Source organism: Mobula hypostoma, chromosome 6, assembly GCF_963921235.1.
Source record: "Mobula hypostoma chromosome 6, sMobHyp1.1, whole genome shotgun sequence".
NCBI classification, from domain to species: Eukaryota; Metazoa; Chordata; class Chondrichthyes; order Myliobatiformes; family Myliobatidae; genus Mobula; species Mobula hypostoma.
In genome coordinates this window covers 34,822,033-34,842,879 of record NC_086102.1, presented here as the reverse complement: position 1 = coordinate 34,842,879, position 20,847 = coordinate 34,822,033, and the positions used below count along the sequence as shown (strand labels likewise).

The following is a 20,847-nucleotide window of genomic DNA, read 5'->3' as shown; positions in this document are numbered from 1 at the left end:
AACGCGTAATGTGTCCATTGGTTTTCAAATAAACACTTACTTTCCAACGCTTTAACTGTCATCTCGAAAGCTTCTTCCTTCCCAACCGCCATCACACAACTTCCCGCTTGGTGAACGCCAAGCAACCGCTATATCAGCTGATTGGCTACTTTAATTACAAGAACAAAAAATATCCTTGTATTTTCAAAGAAAATAATGCAACTTTCTCTTCCAAAATATCTGAGAGGATCAAATTTCTAAGTAAAATTTGCTTTATGGTTTTGCGGAACCCCATAACGACCTACCCACAATCCACCTCTTTCTCTACGCTGCCATTTTAGTTGTCGACATGAAGTAAGTTTCAGCTGAATTTTAATCGGTTTCCATCCGCTGTTTTAATTTCAAAATAACGCTAAAATAAATTATATTTTGTGTCGACTCCATGCGTACAACAATGGTAACATTCTATTTGCTCTCCCAGGGTCGAACTGTGCAGTTTTAGCGGGTATAAGATCTACCCCGGTCACGGGAAGCGCTATGCCAGGATTGACGGGAAGGTAATGAAATAGCCCAAATTGTACTGTTTCATTAGGTTTAGGAGTTGTCCCATAGACATTCGTTTCTAGTAACTGTAATCTATGAATTTGATTCAGTAGCGTATGTGATTAGCTTCAAGTATTTCTATTAATTAGTACGTTTCATTGTAAATTTGCATCTGGATCGGATGCTGCCCTATCGTTAATTTGGCGGATTTCTATATATAATTGAGCTAATTAAACTTTAAACTTATTATTTGGCTGCCTACTTTGCTGATCTTTCTTATTTTACGTGGTAGTAAGATATTTTTACTGAAGTCTGCTTTCTGGGTTTTGTCTAACTGGAAAAGTTCAAATGGGTGCTTCTAATGTAATAGGTCGTCCATATTCTTTATCGCTTGGTAAATAATTTGAGATCGGGTCTCGATGAAATTTTCCCAATGCGTTTATCTGGATCTTGCATTGTTAGGTTTCAATTTCCTTTATAACAAAAGTTTTACAGAAAGTCAGTATTGTTCAAGTGTCAACTTTATTTGCCATATGCATTTCAAAGTTCAAAGTAAATTCATCATCAAAGTACATATATGTCGCCATATACAACCCCCTGGATTCACTTTCTTGTGGACATTCTCAATCCAATATCCACAATAGAATTAAAGTAAGATCGCACTTACAGGGTGCCAACTAGTGTGCAAAAGGCAACAAACTGTGCAAATAGAAAAATAAAGGAAATAGTAATAATAAAGTAAGCACTAGGTGAAGACTTGAAAGTGAGTCCATAGGTTGTGGGAACAGTTCAGTGATGGGGTGAGTGAAGTTAGCCCCTCTGGTTCAAGAGGGGTAGTTACTGTTCCTGAACCTGGTGGTATGAGTCTTGAGGCACTTGTCCCTTCTTACTGATGGCAGCAGTCAGAAGAGAGCATAACCTTGGTGTTGGAGGTCCCTGATGATGAATGCTGCTTTCCTGTGTAGTTGTGCTCAATGGGGGTGAAGGGTTTAACCAGTGATACATACATGTACATTTATTAGGATTTTGCTGTGGTTGAGATGGAAACCAATGGCATTTCCTTAATATTTTGTTATAAATGAGGTTTGGTTCTTATAATTCGTGAAGTTGATTTAGTATACAGGATTCTAGATTTCATCTCTGGTCTGTATTGTTGCTTATGGGTGTTGTCCACAAATCCCTGACTAGGAAGAGGTAAATCACTTAATTTTGCCAAATCTTGATCAGTAATCTGGTGAAAGAGCAGAGAACCTGAAATGTGTGAATAAATATCTAGTGAGTGTCACCTGTGATTTTAGGGGACATGGAAAGAATGGCACCAAGTACAGAATTCATAGTTCAAATTTATTATCAAAGTATGTATATGTCACCATATACAGTACTACCCCAAGATTCATTTTCTTTGGGTATTCACAGTAAGATACAAAGAAATACAGTGGAATCAATGAAAGATAAAATTCCTGGAAAGAGGATATTAAAATAATTGTTCACTTATATTTGATCCTCAAGATTTTTGTGCCTTCTAACCGCGCTAAGTCTATTGACTTCTATTTAAATCTAATGATTAGATCACCCAGGCTTGGCTCAGCTTATTTGATGCACATCCCTGTCTATTGTTTGCTCTTGGTCAGAATTATTCTAAAGCACCCTTGACTCACCTTCCTCACTCTACAGAAACTTGAAGTCATCCAAAAAAATTTTAAGCAATCTGTTAATATTAAAATCTCTCACCCTTGTGTGTGCATCTCTCCATGGCCTCCACTCAGTGACTTAATCATTTTCAGTCCAACACCTCAAGTTTGCGCTCCACCATTTGTGGTGTCCTCAAATCTGCAGGTTCAGTAGTTTCACTGGTGGTGGCTTGGTACTTGTCTTCTGGGCCCCGTCCAGTAGAATTACTGTGTGTGTGCGCACATGTGCGCCCTCTTTCCCTCCAGGTGTTCAGGGCTGCTTTTTATGAACATTACTTTTCATTTTATTGGCTTATTTTGTGAAGTGATTCACCAGAGGCTGTGTTGAAATGCAACTGAGACAGTAATTGATGGTATGAATGGCTTGTTTCATGAAGATATCTCCCATGTTGGACTGTCAGGAAGGTGAGGAGGGTGAGTGATAAAGGCATGCTTGCCTTTCCTGGTTGAGGCACTACTGAGTCCAAGTCAGAAGGTTGTGCTGTGGCTTTATAAAACATCAAGGTACCGGGGGTGGGGCGGGGGGGCATCTTTGGGCCCGAGTCCACAGCTTCCTGAAGGTGACTGCATGAGTAGACGTGGCAATAAAGGCATACATGCCTTTGGTCAAGGCATTAAGTCTTAAGAGCTAGAAATTCACGTTGCTGTTGTATAGAACTCCAGACAGGCTGCATTATTGTGTGCAGTTCTGGTCACCCCATTACAGGAAGGGTGTGGGGCAGAAGGGATTAACGAGGATGCTTCCTGGGTTAGAGTAGGAGCTTTAGGAATAGGTTGGACAAACGTGGGCTTTTGCTGGAGTGGCAGAGGCTGAAAGGAGATGTGATGGAGCTTCACGCATCAAAGTTGCTGGTGAACACAGCAGGCCAGGCAGCATCTCTCGGAAGAGGTACAGTCGATGTTTCGGGCCAAGACCCTTCGTCCTGCCTATCACCTGTCCAGCTCTAGGCTCCATCCCTCCCCCTCCTGTCTTCTCCTATCATTTTGCATCTCCCCCTCCCCCTCCAACTTTCAAATCCCTTACTCACTCTTCCTTCAGTTAGTCCTGACGAAGGGTCTCGGCCTGAAACGTCGACTGCACCTCCTCCTAGAGATGCTGCCTGGCCTGCTGCGTTCACCAGCAACTTTTATGTGTATTGCTTGAATTTCCAGCATCTGCAGAATTCCTCATGTGATGGAGCTTATAAGTTTATGAGAGACAAATGTACAGTAGACTAGTGGATCTCAACTTTTTTCTGCTTCTGGCCCATTTGTGACTTTCCTTTCTTCTGTAGCCTCCACCATCCATAGTCTCTGTTGGTTGCTAAAGTCTTTTTTATTTGGTTATCTGTACCAATTATCCTACTATAACAGTCATTATTTATGTTTTAACAGATTATAGGTATTATATGTTAAATAATGTTACAGGTGTATATGGAAAAATAAAAAATTTCAGAGCTCTGAATATGATACTTTATGATATCTAATACCCTTCCAACCAATGACGAAAAGGCGCTTAATATTGTTATTTTGGGTATCTAGTGAGATCCTGATGACTGATGCAAACTAGTGAGTTTTTGAATATCTGGTTGCAACTTAGTTAAAGGTCACCTCTTTTCACAACATCAAAATGGTTTTTTTGATCACGGATGAAGAGCTTGACTAAAACCACATTCAACTAAGCTAAGAGGTGGGAAATCCAATTTAAAACAACTTTGCTTTCTCCCTGAGCTGTGGAAAATAATATCGAATATCGCTCGTTATCCAAAAATTTTGCTTGCTGCGTTTTGAATTTTGCTTGAGCTGTCATATCACTATGCAGCTCAATAAAGAGTCACCAGTGCAAGAAATTGCATAAACTTGCGGCGTCCAGTATTGTTGCTGAAAAGTTTGAGTTTTCCATGGAAAGCAGCAATAGCCTTTGTGTGATATGGCATTGCAATTTTTTCTGCCTCATTTGCATCATATAGCTTATTTTCCCATGAATTTCATTCAGGGTTCGCTCCAATTACATATATTTCCCACCCACCTGGACTCACCTATCACCTATCCTCCTTCCCCTCTTCCCAGCTTTTTATTCTGGTGCCTTCCCTCTTCCTTTCCAATTCTGAAGAAGGACCTAGGCTTGAAATGTCGACTGCTTACTCTTTTCCATAGATGTTGCCTGGCCTGAGTCCCTCCAGCATTTTGTATGTATTGCTTTGGACTTGCTGCCTCTTGTGTTTAAATTATTTTTTATATATATATTGGTAATGTTTCATTAAAACTGTAAACTTGTAGCCCATTCAGAAAAAATCTGGCCCCCAGTTTCTTGTTTTTTATATTCTAGAAGGCAGAGTTTTAAAGTGAGTAAGGAAAATTTTAAAGACGATGAGCGAGGCAAGTTTATTTTACGAGAGCAGTGGGTGTCTGGAATGCACTGACAGGGGTGGTGGTGGAGGCAGATATAGAGGTGTTTTAGAAAGTGGCAAAGAGAGTGTTAATCACACATTGAATCTCTTTCTGTACCATCCTATCACAAACTCCCAGTGTTGGGCAACAGAATGAAGCTTCCTCCACACTTAACAGTTTCCCCTGAATAGTCGTCTATATTTTCAACATTTGCATGTATTGCATTAATTAAAGAATCATTCTCCTCAGTCAGAGTGGAATACCCTCTCTGTGGGAGATAGATGTCATTACTGTTGTCACAGACAAGGAGGGGCAGGGTCACAGATATGGGGAGGGGTGCAAGTTAGGGAGGTGGGTGCAGAGTTGAGGGGCACAGGAAGTGGGTGGACACAAGCAGGGGTGGCGAATCTTTTTGAGTGTGTGCCCACTTGGCAATAATTTTCTTTAAAAAATTCTCTCACATGCAATGGTAATTTTGAGCAATGGGTCATCATTAAATGAATTGGTGGCAATAATTATTGGACTTTATTAAGGAAGAAGCATAAATTCTGTTGCTAATTTACATGCATTCACTGTTTTAATTGTTAAATGTATAGTAGGCATATTGAAATGTAAATGAAGCGTTTTAGAAAACCTGTTCAAAAAATTAGTAATAATCTTTTAAAACAATTGAAGAATAGCATCCTTTCTAAATGGTATTGTTATTGTAACTGTTTACTATCAGAATACTGATATGTAGTCCAGGTCTGCGAGGATTTCAACATTATTTAATGGTGAAAGATTGCAGCGTGCTGTTGTGCAGAGGGGGTTAGGATTGCTTCTGCATGAATCACAAAGAGTTGGTTTGTAGGAACAACAGGATATCAGGAAGGAAAATGGCAAATTGGCCTTCATTTCTGGAGGGGTTGAATTTAAGAGGGGGGTAATGCTGTAACTGTACAGGGTACTGGTGAGGCTGCACCTGGAGTACTGCGTGCAGTTCTGGTGTTGCGTGAGGAAAGATCACTGGCTTTGGAGATAGTGTGGAGGAGGTTCACCAGGTCAATTGTGGAGATTGTACGGTTAGCCTATGAGTCACCTAAGACTGCTCTCTGGAATTCTATAGCATGAGAAGGGATCTTATAGAAATATATAAAATTATGAAAGGGGTAGATGAGATGGAGGCAGGGAAGTTTATTTCTATTGACAAGTGACACTAGAACCAAGGAACATAGTCTCAGGATTCAGGGGAATACAATTGGGTTGGAGATGAAGAATTGCTTTTCTTGGAGAGCTATGACTCTGGAATTCTCTGCTGAGGGAGGCAATAGATACTACTTCATTAAACATATTTTATGCACAGTTATAGATTTTTGCACAGCAGGGCAATTGGGGGTTATGGGGGAAAGGTGGGTAGGTGGAGCTTATTGAATGGCAGCTCAGGCTTGATGGGCCAGATGGCCTACTAATATTTCTTATGTTCTTGTATCTACCTTTGAATCTCTGGTTATACCCTTGCTACATTTTTTTCTGTGTTGAAGGAGCTATGCAAATAAAACAGTTAATGAATTCACTCTTGAAAACAGATATACTGCTTTAAAAAATAATCGCTGGCTTAGTTGGATCTATCTGGGCAAAGTCAATTATGTTTTGTTTTTTTCCCCCAATTCATAGGTTTTCCAGTTTCTGAACTCAAAATGCGAATCTGCATTTCTGTCCAAGAGAAACCCTCGACAAATCAACTGGACTGTGTTGTACAGGCGCAAACACAAAAAGGGCCAGTCTGTAAGTGACACTTTATTGTTTGGAGACTGCAACTACCTCTCAGCAATTTTTGAATTAAATTAGGTGTACGGTCTTATCAGCTAAAATTATAACATTTGTTCTGGTAGGATGTGCTTAGAGACAATAAATCAAGTAAAATCCGAAGTTTGGATTATGGTTTGGTTGGGTCTTGGAAAATCAGATTCAGATTTCACTATTTACGACATTAAATCTATTTTGCAGTAACAGTACAATGCAAATTTTTCTTTAAAACGGTAGTATTGAGTTCATGGACCGTTCAGAAATCTGGGAGTAGAGGGGAAGAACCTTCTGAATCATTGAGTGTCTTTCTTTGGGCTCCTATACCCGACATCTCTTGGATGTTGAGGGTCCTTGGTGATGGATGCTGCCGGCTTGAATATACCATGATTTTTAGTGTTCTCAGAAAGGTGTACTTGGAGTATTTTATCTTTAAAGTATCACCTCCACAAATACTTTATAGGCTGAATTTTACTTGGTAGTTATACTATTAGTTTTTTGTGTGACCTGTAAATTATTGGTCCTTAATTTTTTTTTTCTATCTTTTGTTGTCAATTTGTTCTTTTAATAAGATGCATAATTCTCACTGAATTGGCTATTGATATTTTAATTTGCAAATAACTATTAAGTCTTAGAAAAAACACCCAGAAGAAACCTGTCTCTTTCAGAGGCTAATTTGATAGTTTATGGCCCAACACCTTTCTCGGTTCAATAGTGAAAAAAAATGAAGAACTCCTTGTATAGTGACACCTTGCCATTATAACATACTATGACGTGGCTGATTAAGCACCTTGTAAAATCTTACAAGCTCCTTATAATTATGAATCCTGGGTTGGTTTTAGGCTTAATTGTAAAATGTAGGATTATGACTTTGTATGTTTCTATAACATGCTAAGAGGATGTTTAAGAAATGCAAGATATAGGAATCTTGTAATCAAAATGGCTCGATTAACAACTTGAAATGAGGCTAAAAACGTTTTCTTTTTCAGGAAGAGATACAGAAAAAGCGCTCTCGTCGTGCAGTGAAGTTTCAAAGAGCTATCACGGGTGCTTCTCTGGCTGAGATAATGGCCAAAAGGAATCAGAAGCCTGAAGTGCGCAAGGCTCAACGAGAACAAGCAATCAGGTGGGTACTGAATGTGTGTTGGTGAGTGATTTTGTTTGCCTCCATTGGAATATAAAAGGATCTTTCAGGTTGGGCAGCAACCAAAGTTAAGGACAAGATCTTTTCATATTTTAATTTCTTTTATTCAAGCATGATTAAGGAAGATTATTGGTATTTTGCAGAAGTGACTGGGATAAAGCAACTAGGAGAAAGGAGGGGAGCTTTTTCAAGCACATAAGTTCAGCCAAGATTACTGGGCTTTCAGACATATTGATCGACCCCAATCACCAAAAATCAAAACTAGTTTAGGAAAGGGTGAAATTGGAAGCAAAGTTGATGAAATTTTTCAGATTGAATAGTGTATTGAACCAGAAAAGAAAAGTACCTGCATAGAGCTTGGCTCTGGTTCAAATGGATTCCCATAGTATTCCCAGTAGGATCATTCAAACTTCAAAGTCAGTTTATTAACAAAGTACATATGTCACCTGAGATTTGTTTTCTAGTGGGCATACTCCATAAATTCAAGAACTATAATAGAATCAGTGATAGATCATGCCCAACAGGGTAGACAAAACAACCAATGTGCAAAAGGCAACAAACTGCAAATATGAAAGAGAAAAAATACATAAATATGCAATAAATATTGAGAACATTTATAGAAAAAGTTGTTTTTTTTTTCCTAAACACTGCTCGGGGAGAAGGGTCTGCACTGCGCAGGCGCGTGACGTAGCGCGCCAAGGTTTAAAAAGAGAAATTTTCAACGGTTCTTGTTTCAGTCGAAGCAAGCAGCTGAGAAAGAGTGGAAGAAATGAAAAAGTTGTTTTTTTTCCTAAACACTGCTCGGGGAGAAGGGTCTGCGCTGCGCAGGCGCGTGACGTAGCGGGCCAAGGTTTAAAAAGCCAACCACCATATACAGCGGCCGTCATCAGAGTGGGACGGCTTTGGCTCAAACAGGCTTCGGTGAGAACAGGTAGAGGCCAGGGTAGGTTCCGGTAAGTTTTTTGTTCAGATTGTCTAGCGTAGAGAGAATGCCAGGCAGGATGTTGGAATGCTCCTCTTGCAGGATGTGGGAAGTCAGGGAGCCCTCCGGTGTCCCTGACTACGACACCTGCAGGAAGTGCATCCAGCTGCAGTTCCTAACAAACTGCGTTAGGGAACTGGAGCAGGAGCTGGATGACCTGCGGATCATTCGGGAGAATGAGGATATTATAGATAGTAGCTACAGGGAGGTAGTTACGCCAAAGGAGCAGAGGACAGGAAATTGCATCACTGTCAGGCGAGGGAAGAGGAAAGGGCAGGCAGAGCAGGGTTCCCCTGTGGCCATTCCCCTCAACAACAAGTATACCGCATTGGATACTGTTGGAGGGGGTGACTATGCAGTAGCTGGATCTCTGGCATTGAGTCTGGCTCTGCAGTGCAGAAGGGAGGGGGGGAAAGAGGAGAGCGGTAGTGATAGGGGACTCGATAGTTAGAGGTGCAGATAGGAGGTTCTGTGGTCGTGACAGAGAATCCAGGATGGTTTGTTGCCTCCCAGGTGCCAGGGTCAAGGATGTCTCTGATGGATTGCATGACATTCTGAAGTGGGACGGTGACCAGCCAGATGTCGTGGTGCATATCAGTACCAATGACATAGCAAGGAAGAGTGAGGAGGTCCTGGACAGTGAGTATAGAGAGCTTAGTAGGAAGTTGAAAAGCAGGACCTCAAGGGTGGTAATCTCAGGATTGCTACCTGTGCTAGGTGCCAGTGAGGGTAGGAATAGGATGCTTTGGAGGAGGAACAAGTGGCTGAGGAACTGGTGTAGGGGGCAGGGTTTCAGATTTCAGGATCATTGGGACCTCTTCTGGGGCAGGTGGGACCTGTACAAGAGAGACGGGTTACACTTGAACTACAGGGGGACCAATATCCTTTCAGGGAGGTTTGTTAGTGCTATTGGGGAGGCTTTAAACTAGATTTGCAGGGGGATGGGAACCAGAGTGCTGGGGTGAAAATAAATGATGTTGAAAGTTTAAGCAAGTCCGCTGATAGAAAGGTTGTGAGTGGTGGTAAAAATCTTCTGAGGTGTATATATTTCAATGCTAGGAGTATTGCGGGGAAGGCGGATGAGTTGAGGGCATGGATTGACACGTGGAATTATGATGTTATAGCAATTAGTGAAACTTGGCTATAGGAGGGGCAGGACTGGCAGCTTAATATTCCAGGGTTCCGATGTTTCAGATGTGATCAAGGCAGAGGAATGAAAGGTGGGGGAGTAGCATTGCTTGTTAGGGAAAATATTACATCAGTGCTCAGGCAGGACAGATTAGAGGGCTTGTCTACTGAGTCCTTATGGGTGGAGCTGAGAAACAGGAAAGGTATGGCCACATTAATGGGATTGTATTACAGACCACCCAATAGTCAACGAGACTTGGAAGAGCAAATCTGCAGAGAGATAGCAGGCAACTGCAGGAAACATAAAGTTGTGGTGGTAGGGGATTTTAATTTTCCATACATTGATTGGGACTCCCATACTATTAGGGGTCTAGATGGTTTAGAGTTTGTAAAATGTGTTCAGGAAAGTTTTCTAAATCAATATATAGAGGGACCAACTAGAGGGGATGCAATATTGGATCTCCTGTTAGGAAACAAATTAGGGCAAGTGACAGAAGTCTGTGTAGGGGAGCACTTTGGTTCCAGTGATCGTAACACCATTAGTTTCAATTTGATCATGGACAAGGATAGATCTGGTCCTAGGGTTGAGGTTCTGAACTGGAAGAAGGCCAAATTTGAAGAAATGAGAAAGGATCTAAAAAGCGTGGATTGGGACAGGTTGTTCTCTGGCAAAGATGTGATTGGTAGGTGGGAAGCTTTCAAAGGGGAAATTTTGAGAGTGCAGAGTTTCTATGTTCCTGTCAGGATTAAAGGCAAATTGAATAGGAATAAGGAACATACATCAAAGTTGCTGGTGAACGCAGCAGGCCAAGCAGCATCTATAGGAAGAGGCGCAGTCGACGTTTCAGGCCGAGACCCTTCGTTAGGAATAAGGAACCTTGGTTCTCAAGGGATATTGCCACTCTGATAAAGAAGGAGAGAGAGTTGTATGAAATGTATAGGAAACGGGGTAAATCAGGTGCTTGAGGAGTATAAGAAGTGCAAGAAAATACTTAAGAAAGAAATCAGGAGGGCTAAAAGAAGACATGAGGTTGCCTTGGCAGTCAAAGTGAAGGATAATCCAAAGAGCTTTTACAGATATATTAAGAGCAAAAGGATTGTAAGGGATAAAATTGGTCCTCTTGAAGATCAGAGTGGTCAGCTATGTGCGGAACCAAAGGAAATGGGGGCGATCTTAAATAGGTTTTTTGCGTCTGTATTTACTAAGGAAACTGGCATGAAGTCTATGGAATTAAGGGAAACAAGTAGTGAGATCATGGAAACTGTACAGATCGAAAAGGAGGAGGTCCTTGCTGTCTTGAGGAAAATTAAAGTGGATAAATCCCCGGGACCTGACAGGGTGTTCCCTCGGACCTTGAAGGAGACTAGTGTTGAAATTGCAGGGGCCCTGGCTGAAATGTTTAAAATGTCGCTGTCTACAGGTGAGGTGCTGGAGGATTGGAGAGTGGTTCATGTTGTTCCGTTGTTTAAAAAAGGATCGAAAAGTAATCTGGGAAATTATAGGCCAGTAAGTTTAATGTCGGTAGTAGGTAAGTTATTGGAGGGAGTACTAAGAGACAGAATCTACTAAGAGACAGAATCTACAAGCATTTGGATAGACAGGGACTTATTAGGGAGAGTCAACATGGCTTTGTGCGTGGTAGGTCATGTTTGACCAATCTATTGGAGTTTTTCGAGGAGGTTACCAGGAAAGTGGATGAAGGGAAGGCGGTGGATATTGTCTACGTGGATTTCAGTAAGGCCTTTGACAAGGTCCCGCATGGGAGGTTAGTTAGGAAAATTCAGTCGCTAGGTATACATGGAGAGGTGGTAAATTGGATTAGACATTGGCTCGATGGAAGAAGCAAGAGAGTGGTGGTAGAGAATTGCTTCTCTGAGTGGAGGCCTGTGACTAGTGGTGTGCCACAGGGATCAGTGCTGGGTCCATTGTTATTTGTCATCTATATCAATGATCTCGATGATAATGTGGTAAATTGGATCCGCAAGTTTGCTGATGATACAAAGATTGGAGGTGTAGTAGACAGTGAGGAAGGTTTTCAAAGCCTGCAGAGGGGGACTTGGACCAGCTGGAAAAATGGGCTGAAAAATGGCAGATGGAGTTTAATACTGACAAGTGTGAGGTATTGCACATTGGAAGGACAAACCAAGGTAGAACATACAGGGTTAATGGTAAGGCACTGAGGAGTGCAGTGGAACAGAGGGATCTGGGAATACAGATACAAAATTCCCTAAAAGTGGCGTCACAGGTAGATAGGGTCGTAAAGAGAGCTTTTGGTACATTGGCCTTTATTAATCAAAGTATTGAGTATAAGAGCTGGAATGTTATGATGAGGTTGTATAAGGCATTGGTGAGGCCGAATCTGGAGTATTGTGTTCAGTTTTGGTCACCAAATTACAGGAAGGATATAAGTAAGGTTGAAAGAGTGCAGAGAAGGTTTACAAGGATGTTGCCGGGACTTGAGAAACTCAGTTACAGAGAAAGGTTGAATAGGTTAGGACTTTATTCCTTGGAGCGTAGAAGAATGAGGGGAGATTTGATAGAGGTATATAAAATTATGATGGGTATAGATAGAGTGAATGCAAGCAGGCTTTTTCCACTGAGGCAAGGGAAGAAAAAAACCAGAGGACATGGGTTAAGGGTGAGGGGGCGGGGTTTAAAGGGAACATTAGCAGGGGCTTCTTCACACAGAGAGTGGTGGGAGTATGGAATGAGCTGCCAGACGAGGTGGTAAATGTGGGTTCTTTTTTAACATTTAAGAATAAATTGGACAGATACATGGATGGGAGGTGTATGGAGGGATATGGTCCGTGTGCAGGTCAGTGGGACTAGGCAGAAAATGGTTCGGCACAGCCAAGAAGGGCCAAAAGGCCTGTTTCTGTGCTGTAGTTTCTATGGTTTCTGTGGTTTCTAACATGATATGAAGGGTCCTTGAAAGTGAGTCCATAGGTTGCGGGAATAGTTTATTGATGGGACAAGTCAAATTGAGTGAAGTTATCCCACTGGTTCAAAAGTCTGATGGTTGAGGGGTAATAGCTGTTCCTGAACCTGGTGGTATGGGCCCTGAGGCTCCTTTACCACCTTGATGGTAGCAGTGAGAAGAGGGTGGTCATGCTCTCATTTAGAGAGGTCAAATATGACAGCGAGTTCAGCCAAGTTATGGAGAATAGGACAATAAAGCCACCTTTGTGTGGTCTTCAGATCTGGGAGTAGGTCTCGAGAGTAAGGATGTGGGGTCATGTACAGTGGGTGAATGGTTAGAAAAGTGAAACAATCTATTACAAGTAAAACAGAGGGAGGTGGATAAAACAGCTTACACCAAAACTATCTGAACAATATCACCGCCAGGGCAAAATAGATCTGTGATTATGAACAGGAAGTAAGTATCTTGTTGAATTAAAGGGAATGGCATTGAGGGTTTTGTAGATGAATGACCTTTAAAAAGTTGGGACCACTTTGGAGAGATGGGCATGGTGTTTGGTGAGTTTACGATATGGGGAGATAGAAGGAAGTGCTGGCAAGTTTGCTTTCAATCTACAAGGAAGAGCCTGATTTGGCAAACAATGGAGTCAGGAAAGATTGGATCGTAAAAGTGAGAGGAAGAATGTTCAGTGTATGGTCAATGTCATTTGCATTGAAATGATCAAGAGTGATGTTTAAATTTAATATGATAAAATGGTCATCTGAGGGTTGGAAGTGGGATGCCCTTGGCCAAAGAAGCAACGCTTAATACATAGAGAATGAAGTTGCAATCTTTATTTTAGCCCTCTCGGGTCCAGAAAGTGAACGATAAAGGGCAAGACCAGAAGGAAGGATTTGCTGACAAAGCTTCTGTAGTACCCAAGAATTGTTGCAGGTTACAATTCTAGTTGCCATAGAATGCTTTGTTGAAATATCTGATGACATGAATTAGGATAGAGAAACATAGAAAACCTACAGTACAATACAGGCCCTTTGGCCCACAAAGTTGTGCCAAACATCTCCTTATCTTAGAACTACCTAGGCTTACCCAAAGCTCTCTATTTTTCTAAGCTCCATGTATCCATCCAGGGGTCCCCAACCTTTTTTGCACTGCGGACCGGTTTAATATTTACAATATTCTTGCGGACTGTCCGACCCGGGCGGGGGGGGGGGGCGTAGAGTTGCCAACGGACAAGAGTAGCAGTCAGATACGTTATGCTTACCCCGAGAAAGACTACAATGACCATGAAGCCTTGCATGGGCACCAGTGCGCATGTGTGTATGTGCCGATTTTTTTTTTCTGCAAATCGTTTTTGGCGATTCTGTTCCGGGGGGTGTTAATCACGACCGGAATATAGATGATAAGTGGCTACTGTGCTCAATTTTGTTTCTAAAAGGGTTTATCTAAGGAATTTAATATTAAACGCAGCGCATATTTTCCTCGCATGAATAGAGTGATAAGTCAATTATCTGGAGGACAGGGGAGCTTGAATTAAGTGTTGAACGAACTTCTAGTAGAAGTGGTAGAGGCAGGTTCGATATCATTTAAAGAAAAATTGGATAGGTATATGGACAGGACAGGAATGGAGGGTTATGGGCTGAGTACAGGTCGGTGGGACGAGATGAGAGTAGCGTTCGGCACGGACTAGAAGGGCAGAGATGGCCTGTTTCCGTGCTGTAATTGTTATATGGTTATATCAGTCACTTATAAGTCAATAGCATCATAACATTTTAAATAACGTTTGGATATTAAACATACAGCACATATTTTCCCCGTATGAACATATAAAATCATTGCAACACACCAATATCACTGAATCAGTGGGAACCCTGGGCTTGTTTTCCTGCAACAAGACGGTCCTATCGAGGGGTGATGGGAGACAGCGATACTCGATGGGGGTTCCTTATGTCTAGTCTATTCTGCAATTTAGTTTTCATTGCATTTATTGCAGAGATATGTTGGAAATGGAAGCAACGTTTTCAGTGCTTTCATGGCTATCTCAGGATATTTAGCCTTGACTTTGATCCAGAATGTCGGCAGAGATGTTATGTCAAACATACTTTTCAGCCCGTCATCATTTGAAAGCTCGAGGAGTTGATCTTCTTCCTGCGCTGATATGGATGACGTGTGTGTAATGACCTCACGTGCGTTCAAGCTCAACAGTGGCCATGACAGGGAATGAGGAAAGGTGCAGCTGACTCATATCGTTTCCTTGCGGCCCAGTAGCACATGCTTTGCAGCCTGGTGGTTAGAGACCGGTCTTAAAACACCCTATCATTTTCGCCTCCGCCACTGGCAGCCCATTCCACGCACTCACCACTCTCTCTGCGTAAAAAATGACTTAACCCTGACATCTCTTCTGTACCTACTTCCAAGCATCTTAAAACTATGCCCTCTTGTGCTACCCATTTCAGCCCTGGGGAAAAGCCTCTGACTATCCACACAGTCTTCATCTTGTACACCTCTATCAGGTCACCTCTCATCCTCCGTCGATATAGGATTGCAGGAGATAATTTTGAGGTGATTTTATGCTGCTGAGTAATTTATTGTGGATGAAATGATGTAAGTCACTGAACATAAATCTAAGGATGTGATGAGGAACATTTAAGATTGCAGAATAATCTAGGAGACATCTGAAATGAAAGGTGAATCTAAGATCTGACAAATGGAATTTCAGTTGCGTGTGTGAAACAACCCAGGTCTGTTGCTGACAGGAGATAATATGTAGGTGAAAGCATTCTGGCAGAAGGTAAGAAGGAAAACAAATGAAGGTAGCTTGCCAAAAAGAGGAGCAAGGCTTCGTGCTGGGTATTCGTGGATAAAGTGTCGGTAATGTTAGAGTAAAAGAAAATCATTGCACATCAGATTGAGAAGCATCTATCATCTATGAAGAATAAACATTTAAAGTTAATCCTCTTTGATTACAGACACAAGGTAGTAGAGGAAAAAAATTGATTGGGGGGAATAGGGAGAAATTAAATGAAAAACATTACTGAAGCTTCTCGCATTTTTATTTTGATAACAGAGCTGCCAAGGAGGCTAAGAAAGCCAAAGCTGCAACAAAGAAAGTCAGCGCACCTACGGCCAAGGTATGAAATTCTTACTGTTTTCTAATTGTGAAGGTGCTCGTTATATAAAGGACTGCGACAACAGGACATTAATAATCTTTGGAGAAATGGACATGTAATTGAGATGTATGATTTACTAGTAATAGATAAAACATTTACTAGTAATATGATGAAACATTTATGCAAGTTGCTTTTTTATGGGATGGAAGAATGAAAATCTGGAATCACATTAAAATTTAGTAGTGTAGTAATATTTTTACTAAAGGTGAGATTTTTTATGCAAGCAATTTCGTACAACCACATTCGTTTAAATGATTCTTGGATTAGAAAATTGGTGGGACTGAAGAAAGTGAAAATGATTTTGCAGTGAAGATACCAAATTGGTGCTGTATCAGTAAATTTTGAGAAAGCTAGGGTACTCTGTCCAGGAGAGTAAAAGAGGCAACCAGTCTTGACCTTGACAGCATAGATGTGCGAGATTATTTCTCTGGTACTATAACCTGATGTAGGAAATGTAACTGGGTTACTGATAGTGTAAATAACAGTGGCAAATTTGAAAGAGGCTTTCCCAGAGTGAGTAGAATCCATGAGCTGCTTGAGTAGGTGAGGAAGATTGCATAAATTTAAGAGGAAAAGTAGATGACAAAAATCGATAGCTTTGGGGGGGGTCGTTTATGTGGAATAATGGATCTACTGATACTCTAAACATGTTAATATAAATTTCAGAATTGGTATCCATTTCACCACTTCTACACTTGTTTCTAGGCTGCTCAGAAAACGGCACCGAAACAGAAATTTGCCAAGCCGATGAAGTCTCAGGCTCCGCGTGTTGGTGGAAAACGCTGAAAGAACCTACAGTTGTATGTTGTAAAATAAAGCCTGAATAACTTCTGGTGGTGTTTTTGATCTTACTGATTCAGCCAAAAGTTAACTTTTGTGTGTACATCTTTGAAATTGGGCCATGTTAACTGATATCTTAGTACCTTCATGTATTTTAAAGAGAGAACGGTCAGAGTGGTTGGAATATAGCTGATGGTCCTTTGCAGACTTGTCCTATAAATGGACCGAAACCCTTTTTTTTTATCATTTCTGTTCAGCTTGGCGATATTGAATTGCTATCACTGGTGGGGTATAAAAGATGGAGTGTGTGTGGCAAGTAGTCGGTGCTCATACTATTTGTGTTTATGGAATGTCTTAAAAGCGATCAGGATTTAATGGTTGGCTTGATCAATGGTTAAGGGAATTTTGTTGTTTTATGAACTTCAACTAAATGTTGCAGCTTTTTAGAACAGAAAGCCATGAAACCCCTTGCAGAGAAAAATGGCCTAATGTGCCAAGTTGATATGGGGGGATTATTTACCTAAATACACGCAATGTGCGAGAGAACGAGAAGATTGCCCTACCTTGTTCAGAAGGAATGAGACCAGTGGCATTAGAGAAAAGAAAAGGGCTTGGGACATGAGAGGTTTGACTGTAGGGTGGCATGATTACAACCATGAGTACTATCTCCAGAACTTCTCTGTATTTGTATGTACATTGTTGCTGGGTTCTCCAGTTTCTTCCCATGTTACAAAAAGATGCTGGTGGGTTAACAGGCTGTAAGAAAAACAAAGTTAATTTTTAACACTTACTGGCAAAATGCAAGGTAACTATTGGATAAGAAACTGAAAGGATGGGTGCAAATTTCCATCAGTTCCTCCAGCAGATTGTTGTGAGAAAAGGAAGAATTAGCAATATTGCTCCCGAGTTGGCTTCAAACTGATGAAATAAATTGTGGTCTCCTGCATTGTTTAATATTTCACTCTTGTCTGTCAACAAGCTTAAAAATACTCAATGATTCTTGCTTTCACTGCATTTGAGGAAAAGTTCCAAAGAATCAAAAACCACATACAGCAAAACGTGGTTTACTGTTTGGCGTTCAACACTTATCAGCCCCTCAGTACTAATCAACAAGGTTCAAAATCTGGGCTGCTATATCTCCCTCTGTAGCTGGATCTTTGACTTCCTCATCAGACTAGTCAGTGATAACATTTCGCTAACAACCGGCATAGCTACACCTTAAGGATGTGTACTTAGCTCATTGTTTTTCACAGTGGTGGATGCATGGAATGTACAGTGGGCAGCGGCGGTGGAAGCAGATACAATAGGTGTTGCCTCTTACATAGGTACATGGATCTTAGGAAAATAGAGGGCTATACACTAGGGAAATTCTAGGTAGTTTCTAGAGTAGGTTACATGATCAGCACAACATTGTGGGGTGAAGGGCCTGTAATGTGCTGTAGATTCTATGTTCATTGTTCTGCTCTCTGTAAGGCTAGGCATAGCTTAAATACCATCTATAAATTTGCTTTTGTTAGCAAAATTTCAAATGGCAATGAGGAAGTGTAGAGGATGGTTGAGCGGGACTGCAACAAGAACCTCATCAAGTTCAAGGAATTGATGGACTTAAGGGAGTGAAAATTGGGGGGAAACTTATCAGTCCTCATTGAGGGGTTAGTAGTGGAAATGGAGAGTAGCTCCAAGTTCCTGGGCATCAGCATCTTGGGATGATCGATCTCAGGCCTGAAACATTGATGAAATCATGAAAAAAAAATGCCACTGCCTCTACATCATTAGGAACTTAAAATTTTGTATGTCACCAGAGATTTCTACTAATGTACCGTGGAGAGCGTTCTGACTGGTCACATCACTGCTTGGTATGGAGGCTCCACTGCAGGATTGAAAGAGGCTGGTATGAACTGTAGATGCAGCCAACTCTCACTGGCACAACCAGGTCCACTAATGATACCTTCAAGATGCCTCAATGAAGGCAACATCCATCATCAAGACACGGGACGTACCTTTTCTCATTACCATCATGTAGGAGCTCGAAGAGTTGTGCTCAATGATTCAGAAATAGCTATTTAGATTTCAAAGTGACCCCATAAGCACTACATCATTTTGTCTTTTACATTATTTTTGTAACAACAAATTCTGTCTTGTACTGCTGCCACTAATCAAATTTAATGACATCAGTGATAATAAACCTGATCTGATTTTGAACTGTAAATCTGGAAAAAAAACTAGAAAATGTTGCACGCACTGTGATTGGGCAGCATCTCTAGAAACAGCACTTTAGTCTCTTAGAGGTCTTAGTTCTAATAATTTGTATTAAAGCCTCTGACTATCCACATGATCAATGCCTCTCATCTTATACACCTCTATCAGGTCACCTCTCATCCTCCATCATTCCAAGGAGCAAAGCCGAGTTCACTCAACCTATTCGCATAAGGCATGCTCCCCAATCCAGGCAACATCCTTGTAAGTCTCCTCTGCACCCTTCTATGGTTTCCACATCCTTCCTGTAGTGAGGTAACCAGAACTGAGCACAGTATTCCAAGTGGGGACTGACCAGGGTCCTATATAGCTGCAACATTACTTCTTGGCTCTTAAACTCAATCCCACAATTGATGAAGCCCATTGCACTGTATGCCTTCTTAACCACAGAGTCAACCTGTGTAGCAGCTTTGAGTGTTCCATGGACTCGGACCCCAAGATCCCTCTGATCCTCCATACTGCCAGGAGTCTTACCATTAATGCTATATTCTGCCATCATAGTTGACCTACCACCTCACACATATCTGTGTTGAACTGCATCTGCCACTTCTCAGCCCAGTTTTGCATCCTATCAATGTCCTGCTGTAACCTCTGTCAGCCCTCCACACTATCCACAACACCCCCAACCTTTGTGTCATCAGCAAACTTACTAACTCATCCCTCCCTTCCTCATCCAGGTCATTTATAAGAATCACGAAGAGAAGGAGTCCCAGAACAGATCCCTGAGGCACACCACTGGTCACCGACCTCCATGCAGAATATGACCCATCTGCAACCGCTCTTTGCCTTCTGTGGGTAAGCCAGTTCTGGATACACAAAGCAATGTCCCCTTGGAACCCATGCCTCCTTACTTTCTCAATAAGCCTTGCATGGGGTACCTTATCAAATGCCTTGCTGAAATCCATATACACTACACCTACCTTCATCAATGTGTTTAGTCACATCCTCAAAAAAATTCAATCCGGCTCGTAAAGCACAACCTGCCCTTGACAAAGCCATACTGACTATTCCTAATCATATTATGCCTGTCCAAATATTCACAAATCCTGCCTCAGGATCTTCTCCATCAACTTACCAACTTGAAGTAAGACTCACTGGTCTATAATTTCCTGGGCTATCTCTACTCCCTTTCTTGAATAAGGAAACAACATCCACAACCCTCCAATCCTCCAGAACCTCTCCCATCCCCGTTGATGATGCAAAACACCAGAGGCTCAGAAATCTCCTCCCTCACCTCCCACAGTAGCCTGGGGTACATCTCGACTGATCCCGGTGACTTATCCAACTTGATGCTTTCCAAAAGCTCCAGCACATCCTCTTCCTTAATATCTCAAGCTTTTCAGTCCGCTATAAGTCATCCCTACAATCGCCAAGATCCTTTTCCGTAGTGAATACTGAAGCAAAGTATTCATTAAGTACCTCTGCTATCTCCTCCGGTTCCATACACTTTTCCACTGTCACACTTGATTGGTCCTATTCTCTCACGTCTTATCCTCTTTCTCTTCACATTCTTGTAGAATGCCTTGGGGTTTTCCTTGATCCTGCTCGCCAAGGCCTTCTCATTTGAAGTGCTATTACTGTGACAGGAGTCATGACAGAAAAGTGCCAGGCTGATTGATAGCCTTATTGGATCGATGAACAAGGCAAAACCACAGTATTCATCTCTGGCCACTGGAAATTCACGATGCCAGTACTAAATTTTATATGTTCTTGTGTATTCAATTGGTTAATCCCCAAATTATCCAGAAGGCATGAATGAACTGTACAGTAATGTGCTTTACCACAGTGACTCAGTGGGCTCAATTACCGTTGCTTGAACAATGTGGACCGAAATTAACACATTCATGATTATAAAGGGCGGGCCAGTGTCTACGAAAGTTTGCTCTTTTGTGCAATCTTGACTCGGTATATATATAGTCACATCAAGTATCAGGCAGAAGGAAGGTGAAGGGGTTAGTGAACAACAAGTTGAGGGCAAACTAGATCATTTTCCAACTTGTGCAATTCTGGGAATGTAATTTGCAAGGAAAATGGAATACGAAAAGGCTACCTTTGATTAAAAACAGTTCAGGAACCCCTGCTCTACACATTACAGTTCTCATTA

General features: G+C 41.5%; 2 protein-coding genes across 2 annotated transcripts in view; one reads left to right on the top strand and one right to left on the bottom strand.

Annotated features, from left to right (window-relative positions):
- cep97 (centrosomal protein 97) overlaps positions 1-286 on the bottom strand; it is a 73,379-nt gene extending 73,093 nt beyond the window's left edge. The window contains exon 1 of the mRNA XM_063050566.1: positions 41-286. Within this exon, the coding sequence (XP_062906636.1) occupies positions 41-92 (52 nt within the window). The 5' untranslated portion in view covers positions 93-286. The remainder of the gene's footprint in view (positions 1-40) is intronic.
- rpl24 (ribosomal protein L24) lies at positions 280-16,540 on the top strand. Its single transcript, XM_063050568.1, has 6 exons — positions 280-333; positions 461-536; positions 6,237-6,347; positions 7,355-7,491; positions 15,605-15,668; positions 16,413-16,540. Exons 1-6 carry the CDS (start codon positions 329-331, stop codon positions 16,491-16,493), a joined length of 474 nt encoding a protein of 157 aa, XP_062906638.1. The 5' UTR covers positions 280-328; the 3' UTR covers positions 16,494-16,540.
- The last annotated feature ends 4,307 nt before the right edge of the window (positions 16,541-20,847 follow it).